At 42.0% G+C, this 24,951-nt stretch overlaps 1 protein-coding gene across 1 annotated transcript in view; it reads right to left on the bottom strand.

The window, feature by feature from the left end:
- The window catches only part of Pik3r4 (phosphoinositide-3-kinase regulatory subunit 4), a 93,336-nt gene that overhangs the window by 8,189 nt on the left and 60,196 nt on the right, over positions 1 to 24,951 (bottom strand). The window contains exons 4-12 of the mRNA XM_055629508.1: positions 24,061 to 24,234; positions 20,731 to 20,876; positions 18,479 to 18,682; positions 14,608 to 14,809; positions 13,395 to 13,582; positions 12,606 to 12,816; positions 9,743 to 9,908; positions 4,606 to 4,770; positions 2,039 to 2,250 (exon numbers count right to left, since the gene is read on the bottom strand). Of these exons, the coding sequence (XP_055485483.1) occupies positions 2,039 to 2,250; positions 4,606 to 4,770; positions 9,743 to 9,908; positions 12,606 to 12,816; positions 13,395 to 13,582; positions 14,608 to 14,809; positions 18,479 to 18,682; positions 20,731 to 20,876; positions 24,061 to 24,234 (1,668 nt within the window). The remainder of the gene's footprint in view (positions 1 to 2,038; positions 2,251 to 4,605; positions 4,771 to 9,742; positions 9,909 to 12,605; positions 12,817 to 13,394; positions 13,583 to 14,607; positions 14,810 to 18,478; positions 18,683 to 20,730; positions 20,877 to 24,060; positions 24,235 to 24,951) is intronic.

Raw genomic sequence — 24,951 nt, 5'->3', positions numbered from 1 at the left:
CACAAATGCTAGTGAGGGTGTGGGAAGGGAAGTCTTCATTCGATACTGCCGAAGTAAAAACCCGGTGCAGCCACACGGAAGTCAGTGTTGATGTTCCTTAGAAGGCTAGAAATAGCTCCACAATATGATTTGGCTATACTAATCTTGGGCTAATACCCAAAGGACTCTATACCATCTTACAGAGAAACCTTCTTATCCATGGTTATTACTGCTCTAGTCACAATAGCTACGAAATGGAAACAGCTTAGTTAACGTCCATCACGTGTTGAAGGGATAATGAAAATTTGGTAGCTACACACAATGAAATGTTACTCAGCTGTAAAGAAAGCGGAAATTAGGAAATCTGAAGATAAATGGCTGGAACCAGAAACATCATACTTAGTAACAAGGATCCGAAGACAAACATCACATGTTCTCACCCACGCAGACCCTAGCATCAAATCCTTAGATTTGTGTTCAACTTGGAGCATCTTTGAATCAGGAAACTAGAAAGGGGCCATCGGGTGGGGAGGGACATCTTAAGAGGGAAAATAATAGAAAATGGTGATAGGACAGGGAGAAGAGGAACGAGAGGGTGGGGTGGGGATCACTCACAGTAAGAGCCTTAGGAAGCCTACTGTTACAGGCTTCCAAAACACACTCCTGCAAGTGCTTAGTTGACGCTGCCTTATGCAGGGGGTAGGGTTCCCCACAAAAGACCGTAAGCAGTTGGGAGGACCAGAGCAACCCAGTATCTTCTAGATAACAGGACCGGTGTACTCATAAGCGCAGAGCAGTTGAGCTTGCCTCCTCAAGAGGCGCCAGTTGGCAGTCTAGTTGGGGGAGGGGCTGCCTCACAGTCCCTACTCTTAACTGAGAAGATAAGAAGAGCCGACAGGGGAAGGAGAGCCAGGTTGCTTTAAGGATGTTGCCTCAGGTATGTCAACCATGCTCCAGGGGATACCCTGTACCCATGCATACGGGCAGGACAAACTGGACTCGGAGTTTTTCTTTTTTTTTTTTTTTTAAGGAACATGAAGTTGGGAAGGGGTGTGGGAGTGGACAGGGAAAAGTCAGGAGTGAGTGTGTTCAAAATACATTGTGTAATGTATGAAATTATCAATGAGTAAACAATATAGTTTTTAAAAAATAATTTAAGAAACTGGTTAATACCAATTTTCAGAAGGATTATTTGTATTTTGTTTGTGGCCAGGTAAAATTATGTACACTAGAATATATAGTTTTCAGAACTCAGAAACACTTCAAAAACAAACAAAAACAGATGAAAGATAGCACGAATCTTCAGTCTCTAGGGGAGAGGGAGTAGAAAGCTGTTAAAACAGAAATCCATTGTTCTGCTTTCCAGGAGGCCCTGTGGTGCTTTCAGTTTACTAAATCTTCAAAGCAGCCTTTGAAGGAATTAGTCCCATCAGAAGATGAAGATCCTAAGACTCAGAGTTAAGTAGCTTGCCTGAGGTTATGGAATTTAAAACTACTGGCTCAAACTCAAACGCTGTTTTCCTTAAGTGGGATATTCCCCAGCAGCAGAGAACACCAGGAACTCTTCATTGCTACAATGACACAGACAAAGGCTGACTGAGCACAAGAAGAAACTTTCCTCTGTTTTATGATAGGATTTCACCCTTTCACACAATGCTTTGTTAAGTTTTTTAAAATACAGTCTCATGTAACCCAAGCTAGCCCAGAACTCACTATGTCACAGACTGCGCTTGAACTACTGATCCTCTTGGCCACCTGGCAACCACTGTGGCTGTGGGGGTGCACTACCATACCCTGCCCAACTACACCTTTTATCCTACTTTGTGTGCTGCTAGAGAGTGTGGCAGGGCCTCAGGCACACTAGGCAAGCATTCACTGAGCTACACTCCCAGCCTCACATAGCCTCCTAGTAAAAAATAAACTGTAGACATTATAATAACATAGCAATTATGAATGCAAAGGAGACGAAAAATCCCCAGTAAAGAAATCAGGACAGGCCGGCTGTCACAAGATGCTACCTGCAGATGTTGGTGGCACCCCAACACAGCTGCTGGCTTACCTATGCAGAGCCAGCACTGGTGGATGTCTACAGCAAAGGATGTGATGAGGCCTGACTTTAGGTCATGCTTTAACGTCCATGCGTTGCTTGAAGACCTGAGATCCCATCCAACCAGAGAGCCATTCACCGTGGCGTAGGCAAGAACAGACTGTGCCCCCGAGTTGAAGTGATGCATGTCCACCACACACCCATCTTCCTTCTGATCCAGAACCCTACAGGGACACAAAGGCAAGGCAAGGGCTTTTCTGGTCACTGAAAATGGAGCACTGCCCCACTTGAGATAAACTGACAGCTTACATATGGGCCAGGAAAGAAAACCTGGCCAGTTGGAATGGAACAGCCTTTAATCCCAGCACTTGAGAGGCAGAGACAGCGTAGCAGGAGTTCTGTGAGTTCTAGGACAGCCAGAGCTGAGACCCTGTCCACAAAAATAAAACTTATGTGACCTCAAAGAGACAATTATAGCTGAATGTTCAAAAAAGATAATTCTAGACACAGAAAAGCTGTAAAAAGTTTCTGTACATTTTTTAGTGTTTCTCCTCATATTGCCATCTTATATAACTAGAGTATTTATCAAAACTAAAGAACCAATTGTGTTGCAATGCTAATGAAATGAGATCTTCATGTGAGACACAAGGATTATTACAGAGACATAGACAGCAATGCATCATCTCTCACAGAGCCACACAAAACTACCTGGTATCCTACAAACTATTCCATGCAGCCATTGTACTCCGACTCTCTCCACCTTCTCACTCGTGGCAAAAGCCCATTCTGATTCTTTTTAGAATGTCACATAGCTGAAAACATGCAACATATAGCCTTTTGAATCTGACATTTGTTATCAGCAAAACTTATTTCAGATTTGTCGATGATGTCATGAGCTAATAATTCACTCTTTCATACTGCAGAATTCTATTCCACTGCATATCTATGCTGGGGTGTTTGTTTTTCAAGCTGGGACACAATAATCACATAGTACACTCAGCCAATAATTTAAATTAACTCAAAAGTATATACAGTCATCCTCATCCTCTGCTGAGACAATTTTAAGGAAAACTGGCAGCTATTTGTTGTTAAAAGACATTGGTAATATGTCCTGGGCTAACGCTACTCAGATATATTTAGTGATTATGTTGAAAATATACAACTTTTTAAAATGGAAAAGCAAAGCAAAACAAAACAACAAAAATATCCTAAGTGTCCCAACCGCGGTACCTTCTTACGTTAAGCTACACAAGGATCTCAACAAGCAGCCTTTTAGTAAATTAAAATCTTGTTCTGCTTTTTCTGTAAAGTGCACTACCTCTTCCTAGCATGCCCCTCTCAACCACCCTGCTTTAACAGACTTACCTGCCACCAGTCTCACCTTTCAGAGTGTGTGTGTGTGTGTGTGTGTGTCTGTGTGTGTGTGTGTGTATGTGTGCACACGCGGGCATGCACATGTTCCTTCATGCATATGACTGTGAGCATGAGTGTCACAGGTCAGAAGCCCTAGGGTGTTAGTTCTCAGGCACCTTCCACACTTTGTTTTGAGACACGGTCTCTTGCTGGCCTGGAACTTTGCTTGGTACACAGAAGGCTAGCTGCCCTACAAGTTTCCAGGGATCCTCTGATCTTTGCCTTCATCTCTCAGTACTAAGTTAAAGGTATGCGTTCTAGAGATCTGAACTCAGGTCCTCTCATGCCTGCAAGGCAAATGCTTTACCAACTAAGCCATCTGTCCAGTTTGACCATTTAGCTTGGCTCATGTCTTCCAGGTAAGATGGACCATTACTGTACTGCCCTCACACTGTCTGTCAACTTGTCTTTATCTCCCAGTAGACTATAGATTCTCAGACAACACAATGTAGGACTAGCAAGACAGCTCAGTAGGTAAAAGCACTTGCCACCCAAGCCTGGCTACCTGAGTTTGATTGCCAGAGCCCATGGTAGAAGGAAGAACTGACTCTTAAAAGTTGTCCTCTGACCTCTATTAAGTCCCTGTGAATGCACTCACACAGCATAATTTTTTGTTAACAAAACAGAGAGAACACAATGTATCTATTTGTCTCTGGAATCCTTACCCATAACATTATTCAAGAAAAAAGACTGTCTTTAATTTATTTTACATTATAGTTAATATTTAGATAACTATTAATTTACAAAGAAATTTGTAAATGAGACCCATAAACAAAACCAGTTTAGCATTTTATTTTAGAGTGGTAAGTTAATCTTTGTTTAAAAAATATTTAGACATTTTAGTGCCAAGCAACAGAACATGAGTTTTCTTGACTGACATGCTGTTGCTAATAATCTGGCTAGTAGCATGTCATTCACAAAGATTTGAGATGAAGATGATGGAGTCCAGGGCTGCCCTGTGTACTCTGACAAACTTTGGACATAGCTGCTAAGGTTCCACCCTCTAAAGCTAAGCACGTCGGAGTGTTGGGGTTCAGAAGCAGTTTCCTGCACTCCAGGCTTATAAGACAGACAACACAGCAGAGGAGCCCCAGCTGGTCCCCGCCACACTGCGGTGTGAAGGTGGACGCTACCACATGCAAAGTCAAAAAGGCAGTAGACGGTACCTGCTTTGTAGAGGGTGGATTTTAGGAGACTTGGGTAATTTAGAAGCCTCAATTCCAAGAAGCTGAACCGCTCCATTATCAGATGCTATGGCCAAGTAGTGGGAACCTTGGCAAAATGTTAGTGTCTTGACTCGCCCTCCAATTCGGCTGTATGTAAGAATAGACCTGAATGAAAGAAACAAAAGAGCATCTGTGAAATGGCCACTGAGCTAACACTAACTCACACAGTGCAGTTCATCCTCCTGGTCTCTCAGAGTCCACACACAAACCTTCTTTTCAAATGTCCATCTTCAGGCACTTCTTTCCTACTATAGAGACTGACCTGCCAACAAGTCCTGAACCAGTTCTCCAACCTGTGCGACAGCCCTGAACATGAAGACGGTCACAGCTGGAAAAGCTCTGAATTTCGAAGCAAATCTCGGTTACCTGTATAACCCTATGTCATGATCTGTGCCTCGGTTTCCTCATTTACAAGCATTATCTTACCTAGAAAGGATAAAAAGAGAGGCCCACTAAACTACGCACACAATCAGATGCACACCACAATATTCAGCCTCACACGCAAACACAACTACTCTCAAGCTTTCCCTCATCCTGCCATGCCTTCTGAGTATCTGATCTAAAGGGCACCTGCCATCAGTACCACCTAAACCTCCTTGTTACTCCCCACCTAATTTGTATATATTTATTTATACTTACTGAAAAAATACAACATTTGATATTTTTAATCTATCATTCCTCTCTGGTTGAACTCTTCTTGGTAACAGCGTAACTGAACTATAAAGTCCAGTAGTCTCTTCGTTGCTAATGCAGGAGAATGAAATTGATCTTTGTATAAAGATTCTGCACTCTATCCTTTCATTTAACGCCTGCGTATATTCCTTACCCGAATTCCCTGGCTGGACCCTGCGGCACACTGCTCAACAGAACTGGCAAAAGTGCACACTCTTCTTCTGTTCCTCTTTAGAACACCTACACTCCCCAACAGTAAGCAGTGGCAGCTGCAGTTTGTGGAGGTGGCTGTATTTCTCCAGCACTAATTTACTGAGTTGGTTTTAACCATTACAGGGTGGACTTCATCAAATGCATTCCCATGGTGATTTCTACCCTTTGTTCTCCTCATATGCTGTTTGCTAGTTTCTGTATGCTGAGCGAGCCCGGCATCCCTGGGACAAGCTGTTCTTGTTCATGGTACATAATTCTTTCCAGACTACAATTTAGTGTGTCGGGGAAGATTTTCACATCGGTACTGGTTATGGCATAAGTCTCAAAGCTTTTGAGAATTTCTTTCTTCAGAGAAATTGAAGAAGATATCAGAAGATGGAAAGATATCCCATGCTCATGGATCGGTTGGATTAACATAGTGAAAATGGCTATTGTACCAAAAGCAATCTGCAGGTTTAATGCAATTCCCAGCAAAATGTCAACACATTTTTTTTCAGACATTGAAAGAACAATTGTCAATTTCATGTGGAAAAACAAAAAACCCATAATACCTAAAACAATCCCATACAACAAAAGATCTGGTAGTATCTCCATCCCAGATCTCAAGCTATACTACAGAGCAACAATAATAAAAACAGCATATTACTGGCATAGAATCAGATTGGTGAACCAATGAAATCAAATCAAAGACCCAGAAATAAACCCGCACACCTATGGAAACTTAAGTTTTGACAAAGAAGCCAAAACCATACAATGGAAAAAAGATAACATCTTCAACAAATGGTGCTGGTCTAACTGGATGTCTACATGTAGAAAAATGAAAACAGACCCATATTTATCACCCTGCACAAAGTTAAAATCCAAGCAGATCAAAGACCTCAATATAAAACCAGACACACTAAAATCTGTTAGAAAAAAAAGTAAGGAAGAGCTTTGACCTGATTGGCACAGAAGACAACTTCCTGAACAGAACACCAACAGCACAGGCTCTAAGATCAACACTTTATAAATGGTACCTCATAAAACTGAAATGTTTCTGAAAAGCAAAGGATACTGTCATCAGAACAAAATGACAGCCTACAGACTGGGAAAAGATCTTCACCAACACTACCTCTGACAGAGGGCTAATATCCAGAATATATAAAGAACTGAAGAAGTTTAACACCAATAAAACAAGTAAATCAATTAAAAAATGGGGCACATAGCTAAACAGAGAATTCTCAACAGAGGAATATCGAATAGCAGAGAAACATTTAAAAAAATACTCGATGTTCTTAGTCATTTGAGAAATGCAAATCAAAACGACCCTGAGATTTCACCTTACACCCATCAGAATGGCTAAGATCAAAAACTCAAGGGATAATGTATGCTGGAGAAGATGTGGAGAAAGGGAAACCCTTCTCCACTGCTGGTGGGAATGTAACCTTGTACAACCACTTTGGAAATCAATCTGGAGCTTCCTCAGAAACAAAGGAATAGTGCTACCTCAAGACTCAGCTATATCACTCCTAGGCATATACCCAAAAGATGCCCCACCATTCAATAAGGACATTTGCTCAACCATGTCCGTAGCAGCTCTACTCATAATAGAAAGAATCTAGAAACAACCTAGATGTCCTTCAACAGAGGAATGGATACAGAAAGTGTGGTACATTAACACAATGGAATACTAGTCAGTGATTAAAAACAAGGAAATCATGAAATTTGCAGGCAAATGGTGGGAACTAGGAATGAGGTAACCCAGAAGCAGGAAGACACAAATGATATATGCTCTCTTATAAGTGGATATTAGCCATATAATATAGGATAAACACACTAAAATCTATAGCCGTAAAGAAGCTAAACAACAAAGAGGACCCTAGGGAAGATGCTTAATCCTCATTCAGAAGGGCAAACAGGATAGACATCGCAAGTAGGAAGAGGACAAGGTACAAGACAGGAGCCTTCTACAGAGGATCTCTGAAATACTCTACCCACCAGGGTATCAAAGGAGATACTGAGAGTCATAGACAAACTTTGGGCAGAGTGCCAGAATCCTTAGGGAAGACCTGGGAGATAGAAAGACCTGGAAGGGACAAGAACTCCACAAGGAGAACAACAGAGACAAAATACCTGGGCTCAGGGGGCCCCTGCAGAGACCGATACTCCAACTAAGGACCATGAAGAGGACCTAGACCCCTTGTTCAAAGGAAGCCCATTGGCTGCTCAGTTTCCAAGTGGGCTCCCTAGTAAGGGGTATAGGGGCTGTCTCTGACATGAACTCAGTGGCCAGCTCTTTGATCACCCCCTCCTGGGAGGTGCAGCCTTGCCAGGCCACAGAAGAAGATGATGCAGTCAGCCTTGATAAGACCTGATAAGCTAGGGTCAGATAGAAGGGGAGGAGGTCCTCCCCTATCAGGGAACTAGGGAAAGGGCATAAGGAAAGAAGAGGGAGGGTGGGTGGGGCTGGGAGGAGACAAGGAGGAGGCTGCAGCAGGGATACAAAGTGAATAAATTGTAATAAATAAATATATAAACTAAATTAAAAAAAGAAGTTACTGAGAAATAATTAGCATCTTTTTAAAAGTTAAATAATGCTAACTTAATTAACACATACAACTCTGTTTAATATCTATTCTTCTCTGTTCCCTCTGGTCAACTATTATCATAAAGTATATTAATATAATGTGTTATAAGCCCAGGATGAGTATTGCTGAAGATCAAACAACTTTTTGAAGGTTTGAAGTTCCTACAATAAAATGTTGGTTTAAAAAAAAAAATCTAAACAATCAGGAGGTGGTGGCACACGCCTTTAATCTCAACTTGGGAAGAAGAGGGGGGAGGCCAGCCTGGTCTACAGAGTGAGTTCCAGGACAGCCACAGCTAAAAGACAGAAACCCTGTCTCAAAGGAAAAGCAAAACAAGTCTAAATAACAACAATAAATAATACAATTGCTACATACACCTATGTTTCTTTTATTGATTTTTCATTTATGTTCTATTCAATAAAATGCCCAGAGAGAATAAACACAGAAATAAGTATAATGTAAAAGCACAAAGCCCTTTAAACAAACACACCATCTTGAGCAAGGCTGGCGAACGTGAAGCAGACTTTTATGTTACTTTAGTGTTGAGGGTATTTGATTTGATCACATTTTAGTTAATTATGCTCAATGAACTAATAACAAGGAAAGCCGCAGAGCATCCCCTACATCCTTTCAATGTAGATGAGATTCCTTCTGATTTAGAGTGGTTCTTCTGGCAGGACCAATTAGGCAAAGAGCAAACAGGAAAATCACAAAATTAAATGAGAGTGACAGAGACCAAGGCAGAGATGAAGGAGGCAGAAAATCTCAAGCAGGAAGGGACACATGTATAATACTAGCCAAATCTAAACCCTTACGACAACCCTATTTACTCATACCCTGGACGTTCAAAGTCTCAAAGATACTGGCTATAAAGACCAGGTTCTAGAACAACAGTCTTGTTTTGCTGAAGCAGCTGTCTATCGCTATATTGTCACTATGCTCATAGCCTTCTCATCCATTCAGCCATCAAAACAGATGCAGAAGCTGGTCATTCCCACTGTGCACTGCTGCCTAGCCGACCACATCTCCTCTTTGCATTACCATAATATTCCCAACTGCTGTTGCCTTACCATCTTTATCCTACTCTCATCTCACAGCCAGAGCCATTCCTTTGACATCTCAGACGCGATTCTCCTCTGATTACAACCTTCCCAAGACTCCCTCTTACTCAAAGTCAAAGTCCTTCATAACAGCCATCAAAATTCTACAAACTCTTTCCTCCTGTTTCTCTCCCTCTTGCTTGTTCTACTCAGGTTACTGTTAGGTGTGGCTGACCAGGTCGCCCACCGCACTCCCACCCCACCCTCACCCCACCCAGGGTCTCTGAAATCCAGAACATTCAATGAACCCGTGTGGCTCTTTCTCCCTTCTTTCGGAGCTTTCTCCTCGGTGAGGTAGTGTCTGCACAGCTCACTGAGAATTCCAGCCCCACCACATCACCATTCCCTCATCATCTGACAGGATCGTTTCAATATTTTACTTATTCACAGACCAGGCCCTCTCACTTCCCACCAGACGGCCATGGCACAGGACTTCGGTCCACATATCCCTAAGCAGCTGACACACAGAAAGCGCTCTGTAAGCACTGACATAGCTGATAGGCGAGCCCTGCCATCACGTGTTACCTCGTCGTGGTGGTCTTCCCTTCCATCTTCTGACTGTTCCAGATTTTCACTGTGCCATCATTTGAACAAGTAGCAAAGAGTAAGTGTTCATCAGAGACTCTAATTCGATTTACAGCAGATTTGTGCTCATGGAGATGTGCAACTAGTAGCCCTTTAGGACGCCACCCTGAGAAGAAGCAAAGTGTATCTTAAACTATGGTTGAGAGACACAATCACCCATCACCCTCTAGCTATGATTCTCAACAACTAACTTCAGAGCAATCATACAAACTAGTCAGTGCAAAGGTCCCCAGCTAGCCCTTTCAGAGGGGTCAACTGGACCATGACAGTTATTAAGATACCAAGGTAGCAATTAAATTCTACACCTCAGGGCCCTTTTTAGTGCCCAACAGACACAGCAGTCACACAGTCCTCAAAAAAACACTGACTACTTATTTTGCAGCATTGGGTATGACCACTCTAGCTAGACAAGCAGCTTGGAGGCCATGGCTGGACTTCACTGAGCTTTCATCGTCTCTGCTGTAACATGGGGCTGTATCACATAACCTAAGGGAGTGGGTAAGCACATAAATAACACGTGTGGGTGACAGTGCCCCAGTCTACGTGACCACCAGGCAGGTGGCAGCCATGCATGGGGTCACATGCCTTTAGTCCCAGCACTCAGGACGCAGAGAAAGTAGGCTTCTTTGAGGTCACGGCCAGCTCAGTTTTCATAACAAGTTTCAGGAGAGCCAGAGCTACTTAAAAGAGACCTTATATCAAAACAAAACAAAACAAAGCAAAACACGTAGATGGCTAATTTCTTCTTTGCCTACAATCTCTTCTTCCATGGTATAAACACGAGAACTAGAAGTTACAGATCCAAGACTCTACGTGGACTTCCTAGTATTTTTTAAATAGCATCTATAATTCTCTGTATTTTATTATGCATATTCTTCTGTGTATAAATAATTTCCTCAAAGTTACAAGTTCTGAGACAAAAACGCATGTGTCATCCTGCCATGAATGACCTCAGTGCCCAGCACCAGTCCCTGCACATAACTGTCTTCTGCATTTGTACACAGCTTATATAAACTAAAGAAAACATTTTATACATTTAATATTACTTGATTTTAAAATAAACTAAAAAGTTCTGCTGAAGATCAGAGCTACAGTGGAAGTCACCAACCATTGTGCCTGAGCAGCAGCAAGGTCACTTTAGAATGATTTTCTTACCAAGCAGCAAAAAAAAAACAAGACTCCTGCCAAACGTTACTTACTCAACATTAAAACATGGTTCCCCCTTGGATGGCTAAGTTACCCCACTGGGACCCCAGGCTGAACCCCAGGCTAAAAAGGACCCAATCTGAAGGACCATGAAGTCTACATGTTCTAATAATTGGGCTGAATATTTCATATAACCACTCAAGTGTGGGAAGAAGAAAAAAATATAAGCATTCAGCAGTCACTGCACATTTCTGTGGTAACTGAGTAAAATGTATAACTCCATTTATATATGAATTGCTACCTATGAAGAGAGGATCATAAAACAAGACTGTGTACAGTCTTCTTTATGTTTTTAAGCACATCTGGCAGGTAAGTGACATTAGCTTACATCCCAGAAGCTTGAACTTTGCAGGATATTCATTTTGACCGAAGCATCTATCTAGCACTTAAAAATATTTTCTGCATCTTCAAACCTTCAGGTGGCCTTGACCAGTACTGCCCGAGTCCACATCAAAGCTCATGGGAATTCCTGTGATCTTTTCAAAGTCTAAATGTAAATACACTATGCAGTTCTTCTCATAGTTTTAAATGTGAGTTTCTACTATTACAGCTGAAATATTAAAATTCATTCATTTTTAAGAAATCTACACATACAGAATCAAAAGTCACTCTGAAACACTGTACGAATCCGGCTGTTAACACAAGTGGCCCACACTCTGATCCCAACAACCTCTCCATTGCCCTTCAATCCTCTCAGAATATAGGGACTGTTTTGCCAAATTCTTTTACAGGTTTGGTTTCTTGTTGTTTTTGTTTTTTACATGCATGGGTGTTTTAGCTACATGTCTGTGCACCACATACATGCCTGATTCCCAAGGGACCAGAAGAGTAAGTTGGAACCCCTGGAACTGGAGTTATGGATGGTTGTGAGCCATACAGGTTCTGTGAATCAAACCCAGGTCCTCTGCAAGAACAGCCAGTGCTCTTAACTGCTGAGCCATCCCTGCAGATCATTATACCAAATTCTTAATGTTGATAATTAGCTAAATGCTGGTGTTAAACATTAGTCTGTTCTTTCTGAAAGTTTCCATGTTTTCTAAATGTCCTTCCTTTTCTTAAATAATATAATCAGAAAGAAAACACTGCAGTAAGTAAAAGCAGGTGTTTATCCCTAGAAGCCTGATTTCAAGGAGAATATGAAAGCAGGGGGGGAGGGGGATGGCACCATGATGGCACCACAGCTGGCAACAGCTGTGAACAATAACGCACAGACTCGATACATTAAGTGACTGACCTGAATGTGATACTGCAAAGCTATCAAAGCTGAAGACCCCAAGTCCACACACAATGTCTCCAGCTTTCTTCTCCATTGCATGCTGCTCCAGCCCTCTGACTGAGCTGTTCTTGCTCCCTATCAAAGTACACTGCCTGGTAAGGCTGAAGAGCCCTTTCCAAGGCTCTTGTGAGCAGTGTTTCAGATGTCAGAGGTTTTCATGTGCCTCCCTAACCAAAGCTTATCATCAGAAATGCTAAAACTCCTAAACTTTTTGGCTGAAATTTTTTGGAGTAGGGGGCTTAATCTGATTCCAGTTCTACATTAGAGCCCAGGCTCAGGCTGGAAGCCCAGGCGAGGGGGGGCAGAAACACAGCTTCTCACCAGGGGGAGGTGGTTTGCTCTCCCACTCTGCGTTCTCCATCATCTGCTTGGCTATGCGTTCTGCATTGCACTGCTCACGCTTTTGCTGTATGAGTTGCTGAAGTTCAGTCTTGCAAGTCGCGATCCGGATCTGGTAAGTGGACGGCATGACTGTGCTACTGACAACCTGAACCACTGGCTTCTTGCTGGGGACGTGTATGACTTCTGAAACCTGAAAACGCAGTACAGATGGCTGTGTCATAGCAAGGTGTATTTAAAATGTTCTCACTGTGCATCTATACATTACACCGGCTTCTAGTCCTTAAAAAAAACACTAGTAACTCAGGTGAAAAGAACAAGTGGAATTTCAGCTGATCTAAGTCAATATTTTCTAATTAAAATATGATTGATGGGGGTAGAGTTGTCTTAGATTACAAACTCATTTCAAATACACCAAAGCCATCATAATATTTAATATGCACAGGCCATTTGGAAATTTACCCCAAATATTTTTTTGCTTTTTGTTACATTAAAGAAAAAAATAAATAAAAATATTTGAAAAGTTTTAAAATGTTCTCTATAGCCTAATTATGACCTTAGTTTGGTCTTTAACCCAATTTGTTTGCTTTATTGGCAAGTGTCTCAAAGGAGTGACCTTTGCCGTGCTTAAACTGTGTTCCCTTGGCTATAAAAATTCAAGTAAGCCAATCAGAAACCACCTTGATTTCTCTATAGCACAAAGCCTTTTGACAAACCCAACAGCAGAACAAAACTCAGACATGAGGATGGCTATTGCCTCCATGACAGTACCTGTGGAGAAGTTGACAAAGGGACACAGATACCAGCAGAGGACTCAGAGCGAGGTGGCTTCCCAGTCTGAACCACCTCATGGTCACTGGTTTTAGGCAGGGCCTGAGGGATATTCGGTGGTTCCAGTGACCCAAACATGCTTTTCCATTCTTCATTTACATTGGAGTCTTGTTTTACATGTTTTCTAGCTATGAAAATATATTTGAGATAGTTAGTCTGAAGGTAAAACCAATGTGATTTCACTGTCTGTCTCTAAGGGAACACAATGGACCTTGCTTCCTTCATGTTCCTTTGTGCGCTCCATTTCATTCAGCAATACATCCCTGTATGCATGTAGCACATATGAGCAGGTTCAACTTTCAATCTCAGCATATGGAAATGCTTATTCACTACAGCTCTGCCAACACTAGGAACTGTCCATCTATTCTCATCCAGGTAGAAAATGGGTATTTTAATTTGCCTTTATTTATTCATTTACATCTAATTTATATGTATTCTGTTCTACCAATTATCTACTTAAATCCTTCACCCTTTTTCCTTTGGAGTGCTTGCTTTTTTCTTATTGATCTCTACAGGTGCTTATATATTATGTATGTAAGCCATTAATGTTTAAGTTGTAAACATTTTATCATAAAGTTTACTTCAATATAATTCATTTGCTACCCTAAAATACGATATAGGCACAGGGCGAGTCTTAAAGGCATGTATTTAACAGCAGAACGGGTACACATAACATCTTATGAACCTAATACAACAGATGTCATGGTCACAAGGCTGACAGTTCCAAATATCAAGCTGCCAAATGACTAAGGGTTTCTTGGCCTCTACTCTTTTATATTTCACTGTTTATTTTAAACTTATCAGGCATTACCTATTAATAATAGAAACTTGTATCTGGTTTTACACAGTCTTGGCCTTGAGTTAGCAGGATTAGGAAACAGAACTGGAGTCACTCCTTCCTCAAGACACAGCTCGGTTTACAGGTAGAGAGCTCTGGAAACCAGCCTTCACTAGTCACAGAGTTGTGACCTGGGCTTTCAGTTGTGAACCCACTGCCCCACTTTCCCTCTCCCATGTCTACCTACTAAGTATCTGAGTCACTGCATTCCAGATTCTGTATCTGGGAAAAGGGGAGGTATTTTACTGCTTCTTAACTAAAAAAAACAGCCTTATAAAATAACTAAGAGCAAGATGCACACACCAGTGTACTAACCCCGTTTCTCATCTGGCTCTTGTTTGGTTTTAACAAGATCAACCTGTCTCCCAGTGATGCCTAAGGCTGCCAAGTCGATGACACCTTTCTGGCTGCTGTCATGGAGATGGCTCTGGTCCACGGCGTTAGCTTTTGCTCTATTTGATTTCATCATGAAGTCCTTCAACGCCAGAAGTTTATCTTCCTCTTCTTCGGTCATTCCCTAAAACCAAATTAAACCACGTATTTTGGGTTGATTTCAAAAGAAATAACAATAGGTCTCAGGATGACTGATAAATGAAGGTTCAACTCCCAGTTTACACTGGAAAATGACAATGGGAAGCAAGAAAATAAAGGGGAAAAATGACTACTGACTCTTCTGGCATATTCTGCAAGGATATTTTCTTCATCATATTATCTTTACATCTCAAATTCCATTGATAGTACAGTATTATAGGCTCTATAACTGCAATCAGGCAAGGAAGAACACAAATGTTTAGAATGAGATAAAAGTGGCACTTGCGTTCAGCAACTATTTCATGCACTATTCAATTGGAAATTACAGAAAATCAAAAGAAACACCCAAGCAAATTATTAACACCAAAGACATTTTGTCAAGTTTTAAAAAAATTTTTTTAGATTTTATTTTGTGAGTGTTTTGGTTGCATATATGTATGCATGTACCACAAGTATGCCTGGTGTCCACACAAGGCAGAAATGGCATCTCTTGTACTGGAGTTACAGATGGCTCTGAGCTACCATGCAGGAGCTGAGAAATGAATTAGAGTCCTCTACGAGAACAACAGGTGACCAAGACTACTGAACCATCTCTCTAGTCCCTTTGTGAAGTTTTATAATGTCCCTATGAAAATTTTCCATATCAGCTATAAAAAGAAAAGAAAAATGTAATATACCAAATATGTGACTGGAGAGATGGCTTTGTAGTGAAGAGCATTTGGTGTTCCTCCAGAGGACCCAAGTTCAGCTCCCAACACCCACATCTAGTGGCTTACAACTTGTTCTAATTTCCAGCTCCAGGAAACCCAGTGCCCTCTTTTAACCTCTACAGGTACCTGCACAGGCAGGGCATAACCTCGAAGACAGACAGGTAGATACACATACACACACACAAATGAATGAATGAATGAATGAATGAATGAATGAATGAATAATAAGCAGATGAAATTTAAAAATCAAACACTCAGGCTAGGTATAGAGGTTTTACCCTGTAACTCCAGCATTCAAGGCCAAGGCTGTAAATTCAATCTACCCTGAGTACAAAGACATGTTGATTCAAAAACAAAACAAAACAAAAACCCTAACTAAATAAACTCTCAAAGTATTCATAATAAACAAGGGACAAAGCTCTGCAGCATGACCCATAACCCATTGCTGAGGCTGAAGACGACCGTACAGTGGGACACACGACAGACCTAGGGAGCAGCAGACGTAACACTGGTGGACTTCAGGTCTGTCCTGCAGAGTCACTGCAGCCTCTATGAACACATCAGCAGGCTGGCTGCCTTTTATGAAGTGACAAGCAGATTTGGGAAAACTGTTAAGGAAATGCATATGGAAATGTAAAGGAGCCAGCATAACCTAACCAATCCTGAAAAAGAAAGGCGGGGACTTTGTTCAGGCAGAACCAAGGTGAGTGACAAAGCAGTACTCATCAGACACTTAACAGGCTTCTGCTGCCAGCCTGATGGATAACAGGAATGAGATTCACCTCCACACTTTAAACACACTTAGAACTGACACTCCAGACTGAGAAAACAGGTGGCCCGGGATTGCAATTCCTAAGATAGACAAGTCCTGCTCTTGCAGCTGTCTAGAATCCTTTCTGGAAAGGCCACAACTATGGAAAAGGAACTCAGTACACAGCAGATCTGAGTTCAAGAATGCTACAGAAGTTAGTGCAAAGGGGGAGAGGAGTGGAGAAAGCAGTCACACACAGTGAGCACTTTAGAGGGCTGGGGGTGGGGTGCCCTCAACTCTGGCTGAAAAATAAACGACGTATGTGTACAGAGACTGTCTAGACCAGGGAAAGAGCAACAGCAAAGTAAGAGACCGCATCACTCCTAGCGCAGTCTGTCTTTCTATCTGTAAAGGGTGAGAGAACTTTTAGAAACAGAGCATAGTGTGCTCATATCCACACAGCATCATGTCAGTGGGCTAAACTGGCCGTGTGAGTGCGCTCAGGCCCAATATTATGTAAAAGAATTCAGCACCAACAACATAAAATTCACAAAGAACCAAGAAAGGTTAGATGGCTGCCAACTGGGGAACGATAGAAAAGCTTGTACTTTATTATGCTTTTTCTTGGGCTGTTTCAACTTTGCACTTCTATCTACACTATGCACTCAAAAAGCACTAACATAAAAATCCAGCCAGAAGTTTAAATTGTATGGCTTTTTTTTTTTTAAGTAAGGAGTGGAATGAGTCACCCTGTGTCCTTTATAGCCCCTTATTAAATGGATATAAAGCAGAGCTCTTGTAGATGCGGTCTGACTAACACTCCTGCGTGTGTCCTGATGATGCATCCTGCTGAACAGATTCCAAGCCCCGCATGACTGCTGCTCCAAAGCCCTGTTCAAGCCTGCGGTCTCAGCCCAGAACACATGTCCCACAGCAACACCAGGCCAGTCCAGAGAAGCCCAGTCTACCAGCAACAGCCCTCAAGTACAGAACTGTGCAGAGAAGGGCTGAGCCCCAAGATAAAGGATTCAGGGCTTCCAGGGGGAGAGGCTTCACTCTTTCTCTTTTCAGTCAGGGCAATAAGAACGGGAACTCAACATCTACCTCCAAAGTCTCCCCTGGACGCAAGCCTCTGTTAGTGAGCACCAAAGTCAGAGAGTTGAGTGATTTTATCACGAGATCCAAGAATGGGAGCAGCAGTTGTGGAGGCACTTGGGAAAACAGGAGGGAGCAGAAAGGCTAAGAGAAGTGGAGGGCACGTCCCTGTTCAGTTCCCAGCAATATCATCATCATCGGTGAGTACTCAGGGTCAAGTAAAATACATGAAAACATTTATACTACAAAGCTCATCAAATTCTATCCAAGCTATGTGTGTTGTGGTGCATGCCTTTTCCTCAGCAGCGAGAGGGAGATGTCTTTGAGTTTGGGACCAGCCTGGTCTACATAGTAAGTTCAAGCCAGCCAGCGCTACACAGTGAGATCCTGTCTCTTCAAACAAACAAAAACAAAAACAACAACAAAAACACTCTAAAACCGAGGACACTTTTCAGGTGAGACATAGCTGATAAACATTATGAAAACATTCTGCAGCACCGATGATGGTCGATACTGATGTCCCTAGTCTTTGTTTTATGCTCATGGAGTACCAACAATTAGAGTCTTCATTTAGAAGCATTTTTATTCCAATTTTGACTCAAGGCCCCACACATCCCATAGAAAACAGAAAGATGAATCTAAACTTAGGGTTTCTAAAGAGACCCTACCAATTCTAAATAAAGTAAAAGGGTTACTTTGAGTTTTTATAGGATTTGTTGATCCAAACTCAAACTTATATACAACAGTAAACTGCTGGCTTATTCAGCCAGACACTGTAAACCCAGGACACTGTAGCTGTTCCCATACAGTGAGAAGTAGCATCTGGACTGAGGAGACAGACTATAGCGTGCCTATGTTCTGAGCTATTTCTACCTGAACTTCATTATATTTTGGTGAAGCATAAAACTGAACCAAAAATAGTACTTCAATCCAAGGCTCCTTCTATTCTCTCAGCAATCACAAAAGAAGGCTGATATTCTCCCCTGACTCCTTACTTAGCCTAACTTAGCATTTAAGTCAACCCTAGTATTGTCTTTGCCTCGATGCCATAAGAGGTGCTCCAACTATCATGAAATGTGTGTCTGAGGAGGGTGCACACCTGGGAGAGCAGCTTCTTCAGCAGCTGTGCGATGGCGGGGTCCTCAGGTGGAGGGCAGTCGAGAAGACAGCCATTTCGCTTCTTCTGACGCATGTGAAGATGTCTGAACAGGCTGGTGATGTCTTTAGACCTCAGAGCATAATCAAATATGGAGCGACTCACAGGCTCTTTTAGAACACTGAGCAGGACAAGCTTCCTTTCAATCTACATTAGCAAAGTAAAAACAACAGACTCAGTTTCCAAGTGGGTTCCCTAATAAGGGGAACAGGGGCTGTCTCTGACATGAACTCAGTGGCTGGCTCTTTGATCACCTCCCCTGGGGGGTGCAGCCTTACCAGGCCACAGAGGAAGACAATGCAGCCAGTCCTGATGAGACCTGATAGGCTAGGGTCAGATGGAAGAGGAAGAGGACCTCTCCTATCAGTGGAATAGGGGAGGGGCACAGGGGGAAAAGAGGGAAGGAGGTTGGGACTTGGGAGGCAATGTGAGAGGGGGCCATAGCCAGGATGCAACGTGATCATTATTAATATTATTATTATTAATATTAATATTAATATTATTAATATAATTAATAATATTAAATATTAAAAAAGAAAAGTAAAAACAATTGTCAAGACTACATACAGTACACAGAACAATTACTTCAAAACTCAGTAAGCACAACCAGTATAAAGTTAACAAAAGTACTTCTTTGGTGTTTTTTAGGAGAAAAATAGGACACTAGCCAATTTTAAAGGGCTTAAGTATTTTCCGTTTTTTAGGATTACGTACCTATCTGTGTCCACCCTACAAGAAGACTAATGATACATACCCAAAGGTTTCAGAAAATCAGAGCAAGCTTCTCCCGGATCCACAGAGATCTGAATACTTCCCAGAGCTACAGAAGACTGTGGGTTACAGGCCTAAGACACAGGCTTTGGCTAGAGATCTTAGTAACCAATGACACAGGGCTTCTCTTCAGTTTTCATGTTCTCCCAATAGACCCAAACCTTCTACAAAATATTTTCTCCAGGGTTCAAAACTTTCTTTTAATGGCCTTAGTAACAATTTTCTTGTCAATGCATATATAATACAAAGGATGGATATTACCAGCAGTGACCAAAAGAGCTCTTGTTTTTCAACACTGGAGATAGAACCCAGTGGTTTGAACATGTGGGCAATTGCTCTACCACTGAACTATATCCCAGGCCCTGGTTTTGTGAGACAGGATTTCATTATACAATTTACACTGACTTTGAATTCGTTACATAGCCCAGACTGGGCATGAACTCACAATCCTCCTGTTTTGGTCTCTTCAGAATTAACTAAGTGTGTGGACTACCACACCCAGATCTAAAGGGCGTTCTGTGGATATAATTAACTATTGCAGCTGAAACTTACAGGGGACTTTTGTCTAATCTAAAGTGAAGAAAAAGGGACTGGAGAGATAGCATGACAGTTACAACGAATGCTTACTGTTCCTCTGAGGACCTAAGCTGGAGTCCTAACACCCATTGCTGGGAGGCTCAGAGTGGCATGTAACTCTAGCTCCGGGGAATCCAAGACCTTTTTCTGGCCTCTGAGAGCACTGCACTCACATGCACAAACCCACAAAGGAACACACACAGAAATACAAAATTAAAATTTTTGAAAGTTTAAATTTAAGATGGAGAAGGGTAAGATTTATGAAACATGAATAATTAGCCCTTCAGTTCTTGATTCTGGCTTTGAGAAATATAAACCAATGATAAAATCAAGGTTTAATAAGCTAAATAACTAACTAGTGAGGGGGCTGGAGGCTAGAGGCAGCTCAGGGTTACGAGCACTGGCTGGTTCTCCAGAGGAGCAGCGTCCCACTCCCAGCACACCCCTGGAGGCTCACAACTTACTGTAACTAGAGTTCTAAGGGATCTACACGGCCTTTTACCTCTCTGGGCATCAGACACACATGCAGTATACAATATACCCCCTTGTAAAACACACAAGTGCTTAAAATAAAAAAGGAATAAAACGTAAAATATAAATAAATAAAAACAAGAGCAGATACAGTTCCAAGATTACACAAAGCAAATGAAGTCTGAACTTGTGCATTCCACACTGTGTGTGACAGAACAGTCTCTCAATAGTGTCTTGTAGGAGGTTAGTTTATTACCTTGAAGGTATCTGAAAATGCTACGGACAACTTAGATATATTTTTATGGTAAGGACTCTTCTGACATGAAGGATCTGAGACGTCACTGGAAAGGACTGCTCAGAAGCTGGCGCATGTGTACCTGGATTACTGGTTGCGTGATATATGGGTCAAGATAAGGCATCAGCTTGCAGTAGACATCGGCAGTACTTATTTGATGGGCTACCACTGTGATAAATCCCACTGCACCATAGCGTATCCACAGATTAGGATGACACAGGAAGGGAGCTAAAAGGGAAAGAAGAAAGGTAACAGATCAAACCAGAGTCATAACCTTCAACTGTGAGGGCACAAATGCTTGGTTCAACACTGTGATAAAGGCAGTAAGCCTCAGTGGTGCCAGGCGGTTCCTGCACATACTGGCCTGAAATAGAAACTCAATAGAACAATTGTAACACTCCCTTGTAATACCAGCCACACCATAAAAATCAACCTTCCTAAAATCCTAAATTTCTGTCGAAAGCGTGTTAGCACATACTCATCTGTAGCACTGAATTAAAAACTCTGGACAGCGGGGCACAGTTGCACATGCCCGTAATCCCAGCAGTTGGGGAGGCAGAGGTAGGCCGATCTCTGTGAGTGTGAGGATAGCTTGATCTACAAAGTACAGGACAGCCAAGGCTATACAGAGAAACTCTGTCTTGAGAAACAAACAAAACAAAAACAAACAGAAAAACTACTGACAGAGACATAAAAATGCCAACACCACGCAGGAAGTGGTTACCTTCCACTCTACCCTACACTATCAGGGTGGCAGAGGAAGAGACACCTGGGAGTTGTTTCTTCTCCATGCTAGAGAATTGAGGACATAATTTGATTAGGGTGATGTTCTTTTTAGTGCAGGGTTTGGTCAAATCCAGCATATACCTCATAATTTTGCATGTCATCATGAATTAAAAAATTAGAAGATATCATGTCCATTCTTCAAAATGTTCAAAACATAACATTAACACTCACAAACACACACAAAAACCTGAATCTCTTCACTCCTTTTAATAGTTTTATGTACTAAGCCTAAGTCAATTATTTTAACTAATCAAAGTCACACTAACTTGATTTAGAATAAAATTCAAACCTCTAAAACTCAACAGTGGCATGAGCTCTAAATATGCAAAAATATACTCTGAGCTGTTTATCAGAAGCCCGTGGAAACGAAGACATTAACAGTGCCCCACATACCAGTGGTGCTTACATGAAAAGAAGAAGGATGTGCTTGAAGTCCCTCTCCTCAGAGCTTCAAGATGGTTCATCTGGCAAAGGCTCCTGCCACCAAGCCTGGCCACCAGAGTAAAAGCCTGGGACCCGTGTAAAGTGAAAGTGAGAACCAAGCCACAGAGTTGTCCTCTGACCTCTGCAAGCCTGCAGTGGCACGCATGCACAAGCATGTACACACACATACACAGTAAAATAATAAACTCTCTTCACAGTTCTCAAAGTCATCTCATTATCCAGGAAGGTTCTGATTATTTCTCACATCATCTACAGCTCGGGTCCATCTCATCTGACAAGGTAGGGCTGCTATTCTTTCTTTTGACATAAGGAGAAAAACAGGCTGATGATGGAGTTCAGGGATACAGTGCTTATCTAACATGCACAGGGCCCAAGTTCAACCCCAGCACCTTTACAACTAACAACAGTAGGAACTGGCAAACTGCTGAGCACCTCTAGAAAGCTGGGCTGGATAAATCACCAATTCTGAGCTTCCCACCTGTATGCGCTTTCTATGCACCTGAGGTAAGCATACCTGCCGCAGTCCTTACTTCAGTCAATGAGTGTTTAGCGACTGTAACACCAAGGGGAACGTGCTTCACAGCCAGGCTTGCTCTCCTGGGCTTTGATCACCCCGTGAGAACAGCTGGGGCAGCCTCAGCAGGACAACCGTGGTCCACAATGAGACAGATGGCTCATGTTCACAAGACAAAGGAGATGCACAGCCTGAAGCAGAGCCACCCACACAACCCACAGGTGCCCGCCGAGAAGCGCGCGGAGTGTTTACTAGGACTGTGCTTGACTGACACAATGCATTAGAGCAGCAATTAGCAGCCGACAAAGCACCTCGCATACTTAAGTCTGAGCTGAAAGAATTTCTTAGAAAATACAGCATTCAATCTTTTCTCTCCAGTATGTCCCAATTCTCTGGTAACAAGCATGGAGAGAGCAGAGTTATCTATGACAGGAAATAGAGTTCCTAAAACCACCACCAAGAAAATCATTACGATCACAACACCAGCACCATTCTAGTCTCAGGATCACTGTACTAAACCAGTGTGGCACTCATGGCTGGCAGGCCAGCATTGGAAGAACTGAAATCAAGGCAAGAGGTCACAAGTTCAAAGCCAGCCTGGAACTTTAGTGCTAATAATTTGCTTAAGGATACACAATATATAAAATACATAAGTCATTCAACAACTTAAAATATGACAGAAGAAATTAAAGTGTAGGGTTTTGTGTAGATGAAAATTAAATTTCTGAAACTTTAAAGATTGAGAGCATAGCACTTTAAAAATCATCAAATCATAAAGATACAAGAGAGTAAGAATGGTACAAAGGATTACAAAACATTAATATGTATTTATTAAGCATTTATTTTAAATAAAGATGGATTAAATTTTACAATAAAAAACAGAGAAGCTAAGTAAACAAAAACAAAACAAAATGCAAAGACAAATGAAAACACAGAAAGCTGCTTATTCTTGGAGGCAGACACACACCGGAGGCAAAAGGGTAGAAAATTATCTTCACTAATTATTCATCCAATAAAAGGTTAGTATCTAAAATATATAAAGATCTAAAACACTAAACATCAAGAAAACAAATAATCCAGTTAAAAATGGGGAACAGTTCTCAAAAGATGCAACACAAATGGCTGAGAAATACTTAGCCATCAGGGAAATGGAAATCAAAACTGATCAATAAAACAAATGAAGGCACATGCTGGCAAGAATGAGGAAAAGGGGGAACGAACACCCATTCATTGCCAGTGGGAGTGCAGACTGGTGCAGCTGCTATGAAATCAGTGTGGCAGTTCCTCAATCTACCTCAAGGTCCCACTCTTGGGCATATACCCAAAGGACTCTAATTCCTACTACAGAGACACCCGCTCACCCATGGTCACTGCTGCTCCATTTAAACAGTCAGAAGTTGGAAACAGCCTAGGTGTCTGTCAAGTGAAGAATAGATACTGAAAATGTACATTTACACACTGGAATATTATTCAGCAATTAAAAAATGAAAATATATAATCTTCAGGTAAATGAAAGGAGCTAGAAAAAAGTAACCATGAGTGAAGTAACAGACCCAAAAGACAATTATTATGTTTTCTTTTGTATGTATTCTTCTTACTCTATCAGATTAGAATTATATAAAGTTATTCCCATGCCCAAATTTCTAAGTCTCAAAAACAGAAGCTTACCAATATCGCTGGCGAATTCATAGACATGAGGCTTCTGAAGTAGCCCTAACTGGCACATGCAGGTCAGGGCATTGAGAGCTTTCACAATGACAAACTCCTCGGCATCGCTGAGGCCTTGCTGGAGCAGGGGCTTGAGGATGGAGGAGCTCTGCCAGCCGACATAGGCGGCGACACCTGAAAAAGAAGGCAGCGTTGTTGCTACTCAGCACCTGAAAAGGCACTTCCCACTAAACATCCTTACAACTAACAGCAAGCCACTCATCAAAACCAGAAAAGAACCACACTTCCTTCCCAGAAATAAACAAAAAGACCCCAACCAAAGTCAATTGTCCAGAAATTTGGGGACACCAGAGCTCACCAAAGAGAAAGCACAGGTTGCCTAAGGCTGTCAGTAATAACAAAAAGAAGACACTTTAAGACATGCAGGGACTGTAGAGGTTTACCTCTTAGACCTGAAGACACAACTCTAGCAAAGAGGGAGAGGGAGAATCTATAAAACAGCAGATGTAGCCCTAGGGAATCAAGGAAGAAAACTGATGACAGCAAACAAACTCCTCCAGCCCAGTTGGAAGTAAATTATTTCAGGGGTCATGGGGACCCAGTTGTGGATCTCTAGTCTATAGCCCTGGCACTGAAGGGGAAAGGCAAGGAATCTCTGGAGCTCACCGGCTGGCCAAGTCAGAGGACTAGATGGGCTCCAGCTTCAGTGAAGGGACCTGGTCTCAGAACAGTAAGGTGGAAAGTGACCACAGAAGACACCTGATACTAACGTGTAGGCTCCGCACATGCCAACACATATACACAGGTAACCAGATGTGAAACGACCCACACAAACACATACACACACACAGCCACACATGAATATGTACACACACACACACACACACACAC

Source organism: Psammomys obesus, unplaced genomic scaffold, assembly GCF_907164565.1.
Source record: "Psammomys obesus unplaced genomic scaffold, mPsaObe1.curated_primary_1811, whole genome shotgun sequence".
In the NCBI taxonomy this organism is placed as follows: domain Eukaryota; kingdom Metazoa; phylum Chordata; class Mammalia; order Rodentia; family Muridae; genus Psammomys; species Psammomys obesus.
This window is presented reverse-complemented; position numbering and strand designations above follow the sequence as displayed.